Source organism: Pan paniscus, chromosome 3 (genome assembly GCF_029289425.2).
Source record: "Pan paniscus chromosome 3, NHGRI_mPanPan1-v2.0_pri, whole genome shotgun sequence".
In the NCBI taxonomy this organism is placed as follows: Eukaryota; Metazoa; Chordata; class Mammalia; order Primates; family Hominidae; genus Pan; species Pan paniscus.
This window is the reverse complement of record NC_073252.2, coordinates 59,096,686-59,114,053: the sequence shown is the minus strand read 5'-3', so window position 1 is coordinate 59,114,053 and position 17,368 is coordinate 59,096,686. Positions and strand designations below refer to the sequence as shown.

Below are 17,368 nucleotides of genomic sequence, written 5' to 3'. Positions count from 1 at the left end.
CCCCGTAACAGAAGTATAATATTGTAGCTCAGGAAAAATATGGAGATACCATATGAAGAGGTAAAAGAAGTTGGCAGTTCTCAGTAAAGAGAAAGGAAGACCGCACTAGGAAAGACACAAAGCTGTGTTTGAACCTTCACTTCTTTCTAGCCCATGGAGATGAGTATAGCTGCAGAGCTATTCAAAATCTAGCGTCTGTCAATTCCCTTCCTCCATTTACACCTCTTCCTGCAGAAGTATGTTTGTGGTTTTTACCCGTCACGGGACTGTTTACTTTGGAGAAACGTCTTCTGGGGACTTTGTATGGGGTTTGTAGTTGCAGGTGCATTTTTTGTTCTCTCCTCACCCTGTTTGAACTTATATGAACTGTCACACTCCCCACCTCGCCTTTTTGAAAAGTCTAGTCAAGATAGTCCCTTTAAAAAATAATGTGGTTTAGGCTGGGCATGGTGGCTCACGCCTATAATCCCAGCACTTTGGGAGGCTGAGACTGGCAGATCATCACCTGAGATCGGGAGGTTGAGAGCAGCCTGGGCAACATGGTGAATCTCGTCTCTACTAAAAATAGAAAAATTAGCTGGGTGTGGTGGTGTGCATCTGTAATCCCAGCTACTCAGGCAGGAGAATCACTTAAACCTGGGAGGTGGGGGTGAGGTTGCAGTGAGCTGAGATCGTGCCAGTGTGTGTACTCCAGCCTGAATGATAGAGTGAGACTCTGTCTCAAAAAAAAAAAAAAAAAAAAAGTAATTTAAAGACATAGGTGTCTCCTAGTTTTATCATCAAAGCTGGAGTGTGAATTTCTGTTACTTGTTATTTCAGGAAGATTTCTTAGAGGAACGGGGGCATTTAGAAATGAAATCAGTCCCCCTTTAGTATTAATTCTTGCCAGTATTACTGGTGTTCACTTTGGTTAAGCTTCACTTGTGAAAATAGATGTCTTTAATTTTTCTATTCTGTGGTTAGTTATGCCTTGAGAAATTAAATAGCACTGCCTTCTAAGAAAGCCAGTTCTTCTGGCTTGAGAGCTGTTTGTCTCTGCTCCTGTATGCATGCATGTGTGCATACATAGTGTTAAAGCTGTGTAGTCTCCTGCCTGCGTGTCTGCTTCCCTCTCTTTCTCTTCTTTCTTCCTTCGTTCCCTTCCTTTCTCCCTCCTTCTTTCTTCTTTCTCTACGTCTCTTTTCTTCTTCCTTCTCTTCTTGTCTTTCCTCCCTCTCTTCCTTTCTCCCTTTTTTTTTTTTTTGGGAGAATCGTGACATTTCCCAGTCATTAGTGCTAAGAAGATGTAGTTGTTGTCATAGTTCTTCATTTTTACCAGCAGATGCAGGATTGTGCCTAGGAGAGGCATTTGTTAATACTTAATAAATGCTAAGCCCCTTGCAAAGTGGTATTGAATGATGGCTCGTAGAACTTTGTTCTCAGATACTGTTTTTTTATTTTTATTTTATTTTTTTGAGACAGAATCTTGCTCTGTTGCCCAGGCTAGAGTGCAGTGGTGCGATCTTGGCTTACTGCAACCTCTGCATCCTAGGTTCAAGAGATCTTCCCTGCCTCAACCTCTTGAGTAGCTGGGATTACAGGTGCATGCCACCATACCCGGCTATTTTTGTATTTTTAGTATAGACGGGGTTTCATCATGTTGGCCAGACTGGTCTCAAACTCCTGACCTCAAGTGATCTGCCCTCCTCTGCCTCCCAAAGTGCTGGGATTATAGGGGTGAGCCACTGCACCTGGCCCTCAGTTACTGATTTTTGTTATTATTAAAAAAGAAATTGTGAATTGGAGTTTGCAGTTTACAAGTTCATGCTGTGATGACAGAAATACATTTCAAAGAGAATAGTCTGTCAAAGGTAGAATGAGAAAGGCATCGCGGCAAAATAGAGCTACAGAATGAAGGAAGTCATTCTAAGTATAAACACGACGAAAGAAAAAGAAGAGATTAGGGAGTCTTAGTTGTAAACTCTAAAGGTCTAAGCAATATACAATTATTTTATTTTATTTTATTTTATTTTATTTTATTTTTGAGACGGAGTCTCGCTCTTTCACCCAGGCCGGAGTGCAGTGGCACGATCTCGGCTCACTGCAAGCTCCGCCTCCTGGGTTCACACCATTCTCCTGCCTCAGCCCCCCAAGTAGCTGGGACTACAGGTGCCTGCCACCACACCCGGCTAATTTTTTGTATTTTTAGTAGAGACGGGGTTTCACTGTGTTAGCCAGGATTGTCTTGATCTCCTGACCTCATGATCCGCCCGCCTCGGCCTCCCAAAGTGCTGGCATTACAGGCGTGAGCCACCACGCCCGGCCTAATTATTTTATTTTTCAAAAAGCCTTAGGATATTGAAAGTTAATACTTTTAAAAAATACTTCAGGATATTGAAAATTATTCTTTGGTTTACCTTGTCTGTTTCTGATTTTTACATTTAAATATGAATGTGACACATCTGAAAATGATTGACAAGATGAAAACTTGATTGTGAGGGAAGATTAAAAATGTTAAGATTTCTTAACATAAGGTAGTAAACATGCTTGTGCCCGTCTCTTAAGAATAATGATGGGCTGGGGATGGTGGCTCACACCTGTAATCTCGGCACTTTGGGAGGCCAAGATGGGAGGATTGCTTGAGCCCAGGAGTTCAAGGGTGTGGTGAGCTATGCTCGTGCCACTGTACTTCAGCCAAAGCTACAGAGCAAGACCCTGTCTCAAAAAAAAAAAAAAAAAAAAAGCATAATGATGGCTAAAATCTTACCATTCATGGTCTCTAGCTCCTAAGAGGAGCAAACAAGGAGATACAATAGGCTTAAATTGCACTAAGAACTTTAGTGTTTTATTAGAATCTTTTGATTGTGAAAGTGATTTTGACTGTGAAAGTGATCAAACAGTAAAAACAGAATATCAAGAGGTGTTGGAAAGTAAGTGACTAAACAGTAAAAACAGGATATCAAGAGGTGTTGGAAAATATCTCCTTGGAGACCTTCAAAGTGGACTTCATCCTTATTGCCCCACTTTTGGCAGTAAGGTTGTCTACAGAATGTTTAATTCAGGTATAGCTTGTTTAGTATTATTGTTCAGGTATAAGTAGTTCTGATTAAATAGAAAGCATCCTCATTTATCCTATCCGAAGATAATTTTTATTGTTTAAAATACCCTATAGTATTTTTCTATTATATATTGTCATCTCCTTTCCCAGGCTCACTGACCTGTCATTTAGCCCAAACTCTGGGGACAAGGGTAGAATTGAATCAAAGGGAGAAGTTAAGCAGCAGGAGTAACCTTTTGGAAACTAAAATACTAAATGCTAGTTCCGTTTAGAGATTTTTCCACTTTGGAGTTTCACCTGTATGCATCTTCCTTATCTCAAAATTCGGTATGTGTGTAACTCTTTTAGGGTTTTTTTTTTTTGAGACAGAGTCTCACTCTGTTGCTCAGGCTGGAATGGGCACCATCTTGGCTCACTGCAACCTCCTCCTCCCTGGTTCAAGCGATTTCTGGCTAATTTTTGTATTTTTAGTAGAGATGGGGTTTCACCATGTTGGCCAGGCTGGTCTCGAACTCCTGACCTCAAGTGATCCACGTGCCTCGGCCTCCTGAAGTGCTAGGATTACAGGTGTGAGCCACCGTGCCCGGCCTCTTTTAGGGTTCTTACACTGTTTTTACATCTTCACTCTTGAGTCTGCATTTTCTACTAGCCTGTTTTCCTTGAGAGTAGGGAAAGTGTCTTTCATTTTAGTGTTTCTTGTTCTTAGTATCTTTTACATGGAAGGTGCATATTAGATGTTTATTGAATCAAAGGATGGTGGTGTTCTGCTAATACCAAAAACCTTTATTTGGGTTGCAAATTTTCTTTGGACCTTCTTTAAAGACATGTTTAGATCTTCAGTTAAATGTACTCAAATATGAAATCATTCTCATCTTCATTAATCTTATTTTGGTGCTTCTGTGTCATTCTCTATCCTTAACCAAAAATTTAAAGCCCCAAGTTAAAAAGAATTGTACTGTGTAAGGAGAAGTGGTTTTTAAGGAAGAAAAACAACCATAAAGTCCAAAAGTAGTCATCATAGAACTAGGAAGTAAGCTAGTTTTTCTACTACAATAATGTCTGATTCTAAAATATAAATGCTATTTATGGTGGCTATGTAAAAAAAATGGACATGTGAGGAGAGCATAGAAACAAAACATGAGTTCGTTGGGATCTACTTAGTTTGGATTGTGATAAACGCAAAGTAGTCCACTGGGTATTTAAAAATGTATCTTTATTTGGAGGAGCAGAGTGTTGAAAACATGTCTGTGTGTACATTAGTAATATAGATACATAAAATATATACACTGTGTATAGGTATATACTAATCTTCTGTGTGCTTTTTATCTCTCCAATGCAGATATGAGTATCATTGGGCAGATGGAACCAACATAAAGAAACCTATTAAGTGCTCTGCACCAAAGTATATTGATTACTTGATGACTTGGGTTCAGGACCAGTTGGATGATGAGACGTTATTTCCATCAAAAATTGGTATAATTAATTTTTGTAAGGGGGATCCATCATGATTTATCTTTTATATGTTTATAGAATTTTCCTCCCTCTTTCCACTATATCTAGTTGGAGAGTTCTTTATGGCTGTGTTGATATATGTATATGTTACGCAGTTCCCAAGAAGAGGCAGAAAAGTTTGTTAACCCAGTGGTAAAATAAGCAAGTGATCCTGTGTGAATTGAGCTTTTCCCCTTTAACTTAGTGCTTTTAAATGCATAATTAGCTGAAAGTATAGGTTTATTAGAAAATAAATGATCTCCCTCTCTTAAGGTAATTATTTTTGATGATATTCTAGATTAAAGTATCACTGAGTTTATTTTCAGACAATGATAGCATTTTTTAATACTTTAAAAAAAATTATGATCATCATTGAGAATAAACTTACTTCCCTGAAGTAAGGGAAAGGCTTAAGAAGCCCTTTCAGTAGAAAGTTCTAGATGGAGGGTTATTCCTATTCTAGGAACCATGGTAAATTACCATACATAACATATATTTTTAATCTTATGCACTTACAGGTGTTCTGTGTTTTTCATACCAAATTTATCATGAACATTAAGGTAAACCGTCTATTTTATTTTATTTATTTTAATCTAAATTTTTCATTTTTTGGGAGACAAGAGTCTCTCTGTATTGCCCAGGCTGGAGTGCAGTGGCGTGATCTCGGCTCACTGCAACCTACACCTCCCAGGTTCAAGTGATTCTCTTGCCTCAGCATCCTAAGTAACTGGGACTACAGACGCGTGCCACCACGCCCAGCTAATTTTTTTGCATTTTTAGTAGAGACAGGGTTTCACCATGTTGGCCAGGCTGGTCTCGAACTCCTGACCTCAAGTGATCTACCCACCTCGGCCTCCCAAAGTACTGGGAACCCTCTCTATAATTTTAAATGATGAGATCAGTATATCTAGGATAGTAACAAAATCTGGCCCAAAAAAGAGAATGGATATTGAGTAGATAGCTAATAACATCTGCCACAGTTGTATCTACTTATTTAGGGAAGTTCATATGGCTTCTATCCAGTGTTATTTAGTAATATATTTGTGATCAAAAGGGAGTTTGAATTTATGACCCACAATATGAATCTTACAGATTCAGATATTAAGCTATGTGAGAAGAAAACAAGATTTGAGGGGTTGCTGTATCATCGGCTGAGTGACTTTGCTTTTTTGTATTTACTTTTAAGGGCAGACTTATCAAGTAGAAATTGTTTACATTTAGATAGTCATGTTTTTGCCTTCTCAAACTTCTGACAACTGATTGTCTCAAAAAGCTAAGAGTCTGCTCCTGTAATGTTAGAACTTTTTGACATTTTATGATTTTTTTTGAAAAAAAAAAATGTGACAACAATATAAATAGTTGTTGTTATGGAGTATTTTAAACATATTTATTGAATGCATTAACTACTTGGAACTTTTTTAATAAAAGAGCAATTTTTCAAGACTGAATTACATATATATATATATATATATCTCAATCATAAGGGTTGGATGAGTGTCCCCACCTTATCTCTTCTCTCTCATAATACAGTTGTAAAATTTTTATTTTGATCCAATTTCAAACATTTAGAAAATTTACAAGACTTATACAAGGAAATGTAAAAAGAATCATACAAACCCTTCATCCAGATTCTTAGTTGTTAACATCTTCCTCCTTCCCTCTCCCTCTCCCGAGCCTCTTTCACACATACACATACATTCATTCATTCCTTTTCCTAAACTGTTTGAGAGTAAGTTGCGTATATGATGCCTTTAAAAACTTTAATATGTATTTCCTTAAAAAAATCAGTACAGATATCAAACTTAGGAAATTTATACTGATGCTATACTATATAGATCTTACTTGGGCTTTTCAGGTTTTCTTAATAATGTACTTTATAAGCAAAGGAAATCTTTTATATTTGTTTTCATTTATTTGTTGTCTCTTTAGCCTCCTTTGATCTGGAAATGTGCACTTTAGTCATTTTTGGTTTTTCATGACATCGATATTGTTGAGGAGTGCATATTATTTTATAGATTGTCTTTTCACTTTGGTTTGTCTTATGTGTCTTTGTGAACTATAATAATTTTAAATGAGCAATAGCAATATGATGGCAATATGATGACATTGAACCCAGTAGTACCAATATTGGCTGTTTTGCCAATCTGCATCATTTAGTAAGTTTAACAAAGGATATGGGATTTTATACATTTTTTAAAATAAATTTTATTGTATATATTTAAGGTATACAACATGATGTTATGAGATTATACATAATAAAATGGTTATTATAGTGGAACAGATTAACATATCCATCATCTTACATAGTTACCCTTTTTCCCCCTTGCGGTAAGAGCAGCTGTAATCTCATTTAGCAAAAATCCTGAATACAGTATACTATTCTTCTTTTAAATTTTTTTTTTTGAGACAGGGTCTCACTCTGTTGCCAAGGCTGGAGTTCAGTGGCACAGTCACATCTCACTGCAGCCTCATCTTCTGGGCTCAAGCAATCCTATCGCTTCAGCCTCCTAAGTAACTGGGGCCGCAGGTATACACCACCATACCTAGCTAATTTCTAGTTTTTTGTAGAGGCAAGGAGCCACTATGTTGCCCAGGCTGGTCTTGAACTCCTGGCTCAAGTGATACTCCCACCTTGTCCTCCCAAGTGTTGGGATTATAGGTGTGAGTCACTGCCCAGCCTCAGTACACTAAGTACACTATTTGTAACTATGGTCCTCATGTTGTACATTAGATCTTTAGTCTTGTTCATTTTACGTATCTGCTACTTTCTGTCCTTTCACTTAGCTCCACCACTCCCCCTGGTAGTCACTGTTTTATTCTCTATCTCTGTATATTTGACTTAAAAAAAATTCCACATATAAGTGAGGTTATACAATATTTTTCTTTTTGTGTCTGGCTTGTTTCACTTAGCATAACATCCTCCAGGTCCATCTATGTTGTGGCAAATTGCAAGATCTCTTTTTGTAGCTGAATAATATTTCATTGTGTATATATAGCACAGTTTTAAAAATCCATTCATCTGTTGATGGACACCTGGGTTGTTTCCATATCTTGGCTATTGTGGACAATGCTGTAGTGAACATAGGAGTGCAGATACCTTTATGACTGGGTTATTTCATTTCCTTTGGGTATATGCCTAGAAGACGGATTGCTGGGTCATATGGTATTCTATTTTTAATTCTTTAGGAACCTCCATGCTGTTTTCCATAGTGGCCATACCAATCTGTGTTCCCACCAACAGTATATAAGAGTTCCCTCTTCTCCACAGGGATTTTCTATTTTTCTGCTTTTGTATTTCAGTGCTGTAAAAGTGCTGTAATTTACAAATCGATGGAATAGAGAATGCAGCTAATTTCAGGACAAATGTAGACCTGGAGTAGTAATGAAGTAATTCCCATAGAAAAAAGTACAATATAAACTGCAAGCATTTTAAACAAAACTGAAGGTGGTTAATGCATTATTTCTGTTCAGCACATATTTGTATTGAGACTTAAGAAATCCGATGATCTGAGTGTGAGTTTAAGCTCCACTACCATCTTGGGTGTGTGTGTGTGTGTGTTTCATTTTAGAAATGTGGTGGTAGTATGTTAGAGACATAACAGGCTGTAATGAAGACTAATTCTTATACCATAAAAACTTTGAAGTTTATTTTCATTCATGACATGTTGAGAACTTCTGAAAAGGTATAATGGGTATATGTATAAATTCATAAATGCTACTTCTTTTCAGCCTTGTCTTGGTAATTTATGTTGCCCTTTGCCGACAAACTCATTGTCTTGTTGTCATCTCTTGTTACTAGAGGGAGTTGTTTATCTCTTTTCTAGGTGTCCCGTTCCCAAAGAATTTCATGTCTGTGGCAAAAACTATACTCAAACGCCTCTTTAGGGTTTATGCTCACATTTATCATCAGCATTTTGACCCTGTGATCCAGCTTCAGGAGGAAGCACATCTAAATACATCTTTCAAGCACTTTATTTTTTTTGTCCAGGTAAGTTGGATTAGGAGGCCTTTGGTGCTCAGGGTAAGCATTTATCTTCATAGTTCTAAGGTAAATACTGTATTCACACTGTCAGGATGGAATTTGCCATATCTCTGTAGTCTGCATCCTCTTCTACAGTTTTCCATGATGATAAGGACTGACTTTTTGTTTCTAAATTTTATTAGTTTCCAAGTTGATGGTATGCAAGTCTAAAATGGATTCGAAAAGTCGTGCCTTGGATTTGCTTCAGTTAACAGGCCATATGGAGGGACTGGATAATGAATCTGACTAGTTTGGCAGATCTGTGGATGAACTGGTTCTCCTGGGCATTTTAGTACTTCTCCTACTGCAGTCTGCCCTGGATCTTTATTAGCGGACTCTGGTGCAGGAATGGGTTTTGAATATCACATCTGTTTTTTGTCCTTTTGTTTTTTTTAAAACCACATTCTAAATAAGTTTTAAGTTAAGGACTATCCATCATGTCTGAGGGAAAAATATGTCACAAAGAATGTTTCTGTGCCACAGGGCCATTAGTCTTTGGTCTGACTTCCTAGTTAACTTCCTCTTTTTTTAGTCTTCAAATAACTGGCCTTAGAAATGTAGACTAAGAGCAGTGACAGTATTCTCACCATGCTCTAATAATAAGAGAAATAACAGGCAAAAATGAAAAAGAGGTGGAAATAAAAGAGCTGACCAGTTTTTTATTGTTGCTATTATTGTTGTTGGAGGTTGAGAAGGTCATCAGGAGAATAAACAATTAAACATCTTGAATTCGTGTTGTTTTTGTGTATCTACAGGCATATATTTATAAATGCCTTTGCCACTTCCCCTGTTCTCTTAAGAAATTTGTATCCATCTTCCCCCTGTACACACTCCTCACACTGAAGGCACACATTTTACCTATATAAACATACTTTAGGAGATTGTAACTTGCCAAAACTGTTGCTCTCAACAGTTACTTTACTGTGGTATCCCATGTCCAGAACTCAGGAACAAAGAAAATGTTGTCCTAAAGTTTGCATCTGTGTTTGGTTTAGGCAGAACATGATTGCTAAAGTTCAGGTTGTGGTGGTTTAAGAGAGTATATTCTCCCTCCAGAAGGGTTAATTTTACTGGACTCAGTGATCTTACACTGTGTTTCCCAACTCCTAGCGAATAGCAAGGGATTGGTACATAGCATTTACCACATCTGATTCTGTTTGTATCTCAGGACACTGTGAGCTTCTTAAAGGTAGGTCCATTATACAGTATCACTGTTTGATTAAGTAAGGGGGGCACCTGCCTTGGGCCCCACAATTTAGAGATACCTGCTCTGATCCTTCCGCAGCCTGCACCCCTCCCCACAGAGTGAGGAATCCACAGGGCTAAGAATATGCCTACGTAGATCCCTTCTGTTGCTTGCTTGGGTACCTGAAACCCAGAATTCTCTGTCCACATGGTCCAAAATGTATTTCCAGGGTCTCCATGCATCTTTTTCTGGGCTCCATTCTTTTGAGGGCGGGTCCCGTCTCTGATATGTATACCTCTAGGCCTGAGGGTTTGCTGATGGCAGCTGTTTCTGAGGGCATGTGGACATTACCCAAAGTGTCCACACTTGTATGTGAGACCTCTTGAGGTGCAGGGTGGATGGGGTTGGAAAAGCAGGGAGGTTTTCTGAGGGCTAGGCACCTGGGGCTGGCTTTCCTCATGTCACTACTTTCCAGTGCAGAATCCTGAGGAGTCTGGAGAATTCTAAGTTTGAATCTGTTCTCCTGGTCGCTGTGAAAGTATATTTGTTAAGATAGGAGGATAGAGCATGTTTTACTTAACAACATTCTAGCTTAATATAAAATTTAGTAATTTAGTCATATGATATATACCCATTTGTGTTCTTGGCCCAGACTCTACAAATCTTGGGCTTGGTCCTGTTATTAAATATCCTCTAATGCTTCTCTCCAGTATTTAACTGTAGTGCTTGGCATATGATAGATGCTAATAAATGAATTAAATTGAAACTAAGAATGCCTTACCATGGCAGAAGATCAGAAGTGTAGACAAGCCTCTATTTACTAGCCTTATAGTTTATAGTTCAGGGGAAATCTATTCAGAAGTGAACTTCAGAATGACGGGTGGAATTTCTAAAGGAGCACAAATTAAATTCAGGCTTTCTCATTTGTTCTTCACAGGACTTTAATTTATCGTTTGTGGATTCAACCATATTCGTGTTATTTTCCTACCATATCTTTTGATAGCTTGCAGATACGTTAGTTTGTAACCAGGTTTTGGTTTTTCATATAATGCTGAATTTGCCTGAGATGCTAGTGTTTTGTGTGTGTGTGTATGTCTACTTGGTTAACTGTATTTAAATGGTGTCCAGATCATTCCTTTCAACAGGAAGCAGCAACTCCCATTTATTGTTACTTTGTGTCAGGCATTACATGAAGTAGTTAACATCCAGTATCACATTTAGTCTCCACAATAATTTTATGAGATAGGGGGATTTATCCTAATGTCACAGATGTAAAAACATAACATCAGGAGTGGTTAAGTGATTTACCCAAGACACAGACCTAGTGAACAAGAAAAAAATAATCTACTTTTATGTACTTCAAAAGCTAATTTCCAACAAATGTTCATGGTAATTTACTTTGGAATAAGATGCAAATAATGTTTTTGCTATTTATTCTGCCTTTCTTTATCATGCATAGGAATTCAACCTTATTGATAGAAGAGAACTTGCACCACTCCAAGAACTGATTGAAAAACTCACCTCAAAAGACAGATAAAAGGATGCAGAGCTGTGCAGATTGTTCCTCAAATGAAGCAGTGTGGAGTGTATTGGGGATTTTGTTATATTTTGTTTTTATCTGGATTGTTTTTGTCCTAGGTTTGGGGGCGGGGGCTTGTTTGGGTTCCTTTTTCTTTATTCTGATTATGTGAAACCATATTCTATTGCTAGGGGAAGCCAAGAACCATTCTCTATACACTTGATAAGGGTAAATTTATCTTAGTGTTTTTAAACTTGGTTTTGGTTACTTGAGGAGTTTTTTAATAATATTGTGTGCTGCAAGAAAGTGCTTGTTGATTGAACTGCCGATGGATTGGTTTCTGTGTGGTATAAATTGTGGCCCATTTTTGAAGTCCCCAAAAGAGTTATGTTTTTAAGTGCCTTGGCAGGCTCACTTCTGAGGTGCAAAACATAGATATAGAACTGAACAGGGCTTGAAACAATATTAGGATTACTACCCAGGGCACTTACTGGTGCATGTTGTAAAATATCTATGATAAAAGCCATAGTTTACCTAAAATGGTGATTTCCAGCCTTTACTGCTTTGAAGAAACAGAATTTGTAAAGGTATGCATGTAGAACATAAAAAATATTTCTTAATTATTTTTTATATTGATGGTAATATATTACGTTCAACAATGCTTAAAGCTCTACAAGCAGGTCTTTTCCCACCTCTTGATATCTGTGATACTGAAACTTGAGGATGTTGAAATGTATTACATTTTGGCTTCTTTCTACATGTTAACTGCACTGTAGATGTAAAAATTCAGGTTATATATAGGATTGCCATCTTCAGAGGTGATGCTGAACTGTGAGGTTTCCTAGTAATTGCCAAATGAGCCGTAAGTCTGCAGAATTCCCTTCTACTTTGAAGAGGAGGGGATAGGAATGTGTATTTGGCTGGGGGCATGGAGATGTTCGTATGTATGAGGAGTTAGGGATGGGGAGTCAAGTTCTAGAAAGTTTTGTCTGAAAACCTTTGAATAGAATGGCATGAAGATTTTAATCAATTACTTATAAACAAAGTCTTAGAGACTTCCTTTTAGGAATCAACTTCCATGAGAAGTTAAAAATAAATTATTAATTTTAGGTACAGACATTAAACATGGAATTTAAGGACTGTTGGGGGAAATTGATCACTTCTTAGCATTTCCATTCAGTGAATGGAGCTGATGTTTGCCTGTCATTTTAAGATGATACCATACCTTCTTTGGTTATTATAGGTCCAGTTTGAAGCATTCTGACTTCTGGTTTTTCCACCATGAAAGGAAATGTTTTTCTTTGCAGCAGTATTAGATAATGAAAAATGCTAATTCAGTAGTTATTAACTTCTAAATTTTATTCGCCATGACTTTCTAGTGAATTATTACCATAAATAACAATTTCAGAAACTTAGTTTTTAGAATAAATATTAATTTTTCCACTTCAGTTTTATTCTAGAAAATACCCTTTTTAGAAATCCAGTTTTAGTTTTGTCATTTTCGATAAATCTTTCTTCAGTTAGAAATATATATTCTTCCTTCAGTTGAAACATACACCTTTTTCACATCTAGGAAGAAATGCTTGCTCTGAAATAGTATAGATTAAAAACACTCAGTAGAAAAGAATCTAAAATTAAATGAATTTGTTTTGCCATTAAAGTAGAGCAGTGATACAATTTAATGCCATTACAATTATGTTGACTAGAAACTGCCTTTTTCTCCACTTCATTTCTAGCAATTATTTACCAAGTACCAACAGTAGAAGTAACAGGAAAGCCTGGCAGAGTTAAATATCTTGGACATTTATTGGTAAAGCTTATTTATAAACTGCAGTCAGAGCTAGTTAATTTCCTTAAATCTTTTTGTATTCAGATAGATAATATGAATCATTATGGGTTGATTCAGAAATAAAATTTGTGAGGTGATTTTGAATCTTGTCTATATAGGAAAATGAAGCACAGAATTACTCAGTCTTCCATATTGTATTTGACTTCATATCAATCTAGTAAAAAAGGAGTTGCAATAGCCAAGTATAGAGAGAATAGTGAAAAATTAATCTTGCCCTTTCAAGCCTTATACAGTAGTACACTGTACTTGTTTTTAGTAGTAAGACCTACTTTCCCACTATATGTAGATAGTTTGTTTTCACTGTGCCAGAATCTCAGGTGCCTGCTTAGAGTATTTCTTTAATCACAGTCACTGGGAAGTAAGGAGATGTATATATGTGTATATATGGTAACAAAGCATAGCAGTTCTCTAGGGGAGAGGCCTGGCATTGCACATGGTGTTACATGGCTACAAGTAAGGAAAAAATCAGAAAGTGAAAGAACTGATGTAATAAAAGGTTGATTTGATTTGGTTGGTTCCCATGAAAGTTAGTAAGATGCCCTTTTAAATATAAGGATCAGTGCTTTGTTCTGCAGCAGAGTTTGCTGATAAATGTCTGTTGGATTCTTTTTGGATTTCTTTAATTAATTTGTAAGTAACCAAGATAATTATTTTCCCCCTTGCTCTCTATATTAATACGTAGCTATAAAGCAACAGTTGGTTTTCTTATCCTTTGATAAAAGCATCCCATAAAATATAAAGTAGTAAGTTAACATAGTATTATTGTCACACACAATGCTTTTTTTGGTTAAATGTTGATATGAAGCAATGTTTTGGAATTACTTTAATTGATGGAGTAGTGGTGGTAGAGAGAAATTAATAACAAAAAGAGTGAAAATATTTTAATTAGCAGTAGATGGTGCTACTGGCTTTCATTTGCTGACTTGATTATTCCCTTTCTCTTAAAAACCATGGCATTAGACTGCACTAAAATAACAAGCATGTTAGTTGCTGGTAGAGGTTTTGGAGGTTAATTTACCTTAAATTGGAAGACTTTTAATTGCAGTCTCTTTCTACCTTCCCTCTGTTAGTCATTTGTAAATTCTAAATGGTCACCATAAAATGTATTAGGTAGGAGAAGATACGTTTTATGTATAATATATCTCAGACTGAGTTACTGCCTGTCTTATCAGGATGGATAAAACACTACAATCTCTTATCAGGAAATAGAGATGATGTGGATATTTATATATTACATATATAACCACCAGACTCCATTTTATATATTAGCATTTTCCTTGCTTATGGGAAAATAGCAAAACAACATTTCATTTATACTTTTGTTTACCCCTCTCTGAGACAGGTTTTGATAACCACTGAAATGGTAGAATATGTGAGATACAAATATTGAGTTGTAGAACTTTCTTTTTAAGGTGAATAAGTCATGCCTTAACATCCAAATAAGAGTTCATCTTCAGAGTGGTTCTTTTGGGAGCACTGTTTATTCCAGCTATACTGCAAAAGTATAATGTTTTTGGAACTGTTCTAGAGCATGCCATGAAAAGCAGTTTGTTATTATGCAGGAAAATCAGTTTCATCATTTTAGTTACACTAAACACTTTTGGCAGCTTAATATGACCTTTTTAAATTTTTTTTATTTTTATTTCTTTAAGATGGAGTCTTGCTCTGTTGCCCGGGCTGGAGTACAATGGCATGATCTCAGCTCACTGCAACCTCCACCTCCTGGGTTCAAGCATTTCTCCTGCCTCAGCCTCCCAAGTAGCTGGGATTACAGGCAGCACCACACCTGGCTAATTTTCGTATTTTTAGTAGAGATGGGGTTTCAACATATTGGCCAGGCTGGTCTCAAACTCCTGACCTCAAGTGATCCGCCCTCCCCAGCCTCCCAAAGTGCTGGGATTACAGGTGTGAGCCACCACAGCCAGCCAGTATGACCTATCTTAATCATCAGCTCAACTGTAATTTAAATTTGGCTGTTCTCTGGAGCTAAACCATTAGGGAAGTTCAAAGGAAAGTGCCATGATTTCCGAATTTGCACAAGAGAATGTTTTAAGCATTGGTAGCATCATTGAATAAAAGAATAGTTTCCTGATGTCACTATTTTGAAGTGGAAAATATCACTTGGATGTGGAGGTTTTACTTTTTAAAAACATTCAGCTTAATTACCTTACCTTAATTACCTTAGTTAGATATACTAATGGAAAAAAACCAAGTCCTTTCTCTAGAACTTGTTTTCTATTTTTGTTCCTTTTCATGAAAACTTCTCAATTTAATTTTAACTACTGTAGGATAGTATTGATTGAATGGATACTATGGAAAAGTGGATCCAATATTTAAGATAGAAGTAGTTTAAGGAGACAACAGCCTTTACTGCCATTTTTTTTTAAATGTTTTCACTCAGATGAACAATTTGACTTTAATAAAAGACTGGAGATTTTTGTACAAAGAAATAGGAATAAGTTTCATATACTAATTATGCTGAGTTTTAAGCCTACATATCACAAAATATTTAGAATTGTATAACCTTTTCATATATTTATAACTTTTAATGTCTTTTTAAAAGATGTGGGACCAAAAATATATTTATAATTTGGAAATGTGACTGCATACCAATAAGAAAACTTACCTTATTTTGAAATTTATCTGGGATATTAAAGAATCTAAAACACAGATTTATACTTTAAGCTTATTTTGAAATTAAAGAATATATACCAATTCTTAGAAACACTTTAAGGACTACTCTTAAATAACTTAAATATCAGAGTTTTGTTGTAATATTAAAATTTACCGTGGAAATCACTGTTGTTCAGCTATCACCTTAATTGTGTATGATATGATAAATGTTTAGCAGTAAAGCTATCTTAAGATTTAAAGGAAAAGTTTAATTTGAAGATGTAACAAAACTTCTGACCACAGATGATTCTGAATTTTTAAGGCTTTCCTAATAGGCTGATCACAGAGAATAATCCATTTTGAAGGTATAAAACTGCACTGTATGTCTGTCACTTGTAGCTGAACTGATTCACATTTTGACAAAAGAGAGAAAATACAAAAATGAGTTTTGCAAATGTAATAACTTTTTCTGCATATAGAACTAAATAATTGAAAAATATGGGCTATAGTTCTCAAAGGTAGATAGTAAAATCACTGGCTTTTTCCAGCTGTATGTTTTTCCACTGTGCGTGTACACACACACTGGAAAATAATTAGGCTGATTTTGCAGGTCTTCATTGTTAGAGATTCTGAAGTATTTACTGTCAATTCATAGGTTTCAGTTTATTTAGGAAATTAGTGTTTGACAGCTTTCTTCAAATTATTTCACTGAAGCTGAGATTATTAGTGATACAAAGTTAAAATTTCAATATTTAATTTCTCTATATATTATTAATATTAAATTGTTTTTTACTTGTAAATTCATGTTCTCATCTGATTTAATATTAAATTTGTATAGGTGGGCGTTTCTTACCATTTTGCACAAGTTTTTGTTTTTCTGAAATACTTAATTGTGCAGGTTGTAAAAAAGATTAGTGCATTTTCATTTTAAGGATGCTTTGCTCCTTAAATTGTTCGACAGAAATGACTTTTTAGGGAAAGTAGTTTTTTTGGAGCTACTAACTTGTATTTATTATTGTACATGCATAACCAGGGTGGTGAGGGCACTAATCTTGTAGGAAACACTTACTTGATGTTTTATTTGAACTTTTCCTATAGGTTTAACTTTACTGCATAGAATTACCACTAGGAACAGTGTCATGAAATCTGGGTTGAAAGAGAATACAGTATATATGAGAACACTTAAAGTTCAAATAGAAATCATTTCTGAAGACGAAAGCAGAGGAATATTGTCAGTGCCAAGTAATGGAAGAATAAGGGCGGCATTTACACTGTGCAAGTATTGAGAAGAGTGCATAAAGACAGGGAACTACTCTCATGGAGACAGTTTCTCTCTTATAATCAAGTAACTAGAAGGGGAAAAATCATCTAAGTTATGAAATCCAACATAGGCACTATATTACAAACTGTGCCGGATTATGCAAATTGTAGTTGTTACTGATCAAAGTTTAATTGCTTCATTTTTGTTTAAAAAGGGATACTGATGTCAGAAAATCTGTAATATGTTTTATTCAAAAGATGTAAATAATGTATACAGACTTGTATGTGATGGGATGGGAAATATTTAAATTCTAGGTGTTTGTTTTTTTTTAAAAGAAGAAACTCAATGTTTATAAGAAAAAAATGAATAAATAGTTACATTTGGCCATGAA

At 35.9% G+C, this 17,368-nt stretch overlaps 1 protein-coding gene across 3 annotated transcripts in view; it reads left to right on the top strand.

The window, feature by feature from the left end:
* Positions 1-17,368, top strand: part of MOB1B (MOB kinase activator 1B) — an 85,564-nt gene extending 68,196 nt beyond the window's left edge. For all 3 annotated transcript variants that reach the window (XM_008961141.4, XM_034958682.3, XM_008961140.4), the window contains 3 exons: positions 4,377-4,510; positions 8,353-8,516; positions 11,195-17,368. In XM_008961141.4, the coding sequence (XP_008959389.1) occupies positions 4,377-4,510; positions 8,353-8,516; positions 11,195-11,272 (376 nt within the window). In that variant the 3' untranslated portion in view covers positions 11,273-17,368. The remainder of the gene's footprint in view (positions 1-4,376; positions 4,511-8,352; positions 8,517-11,194) is intronic.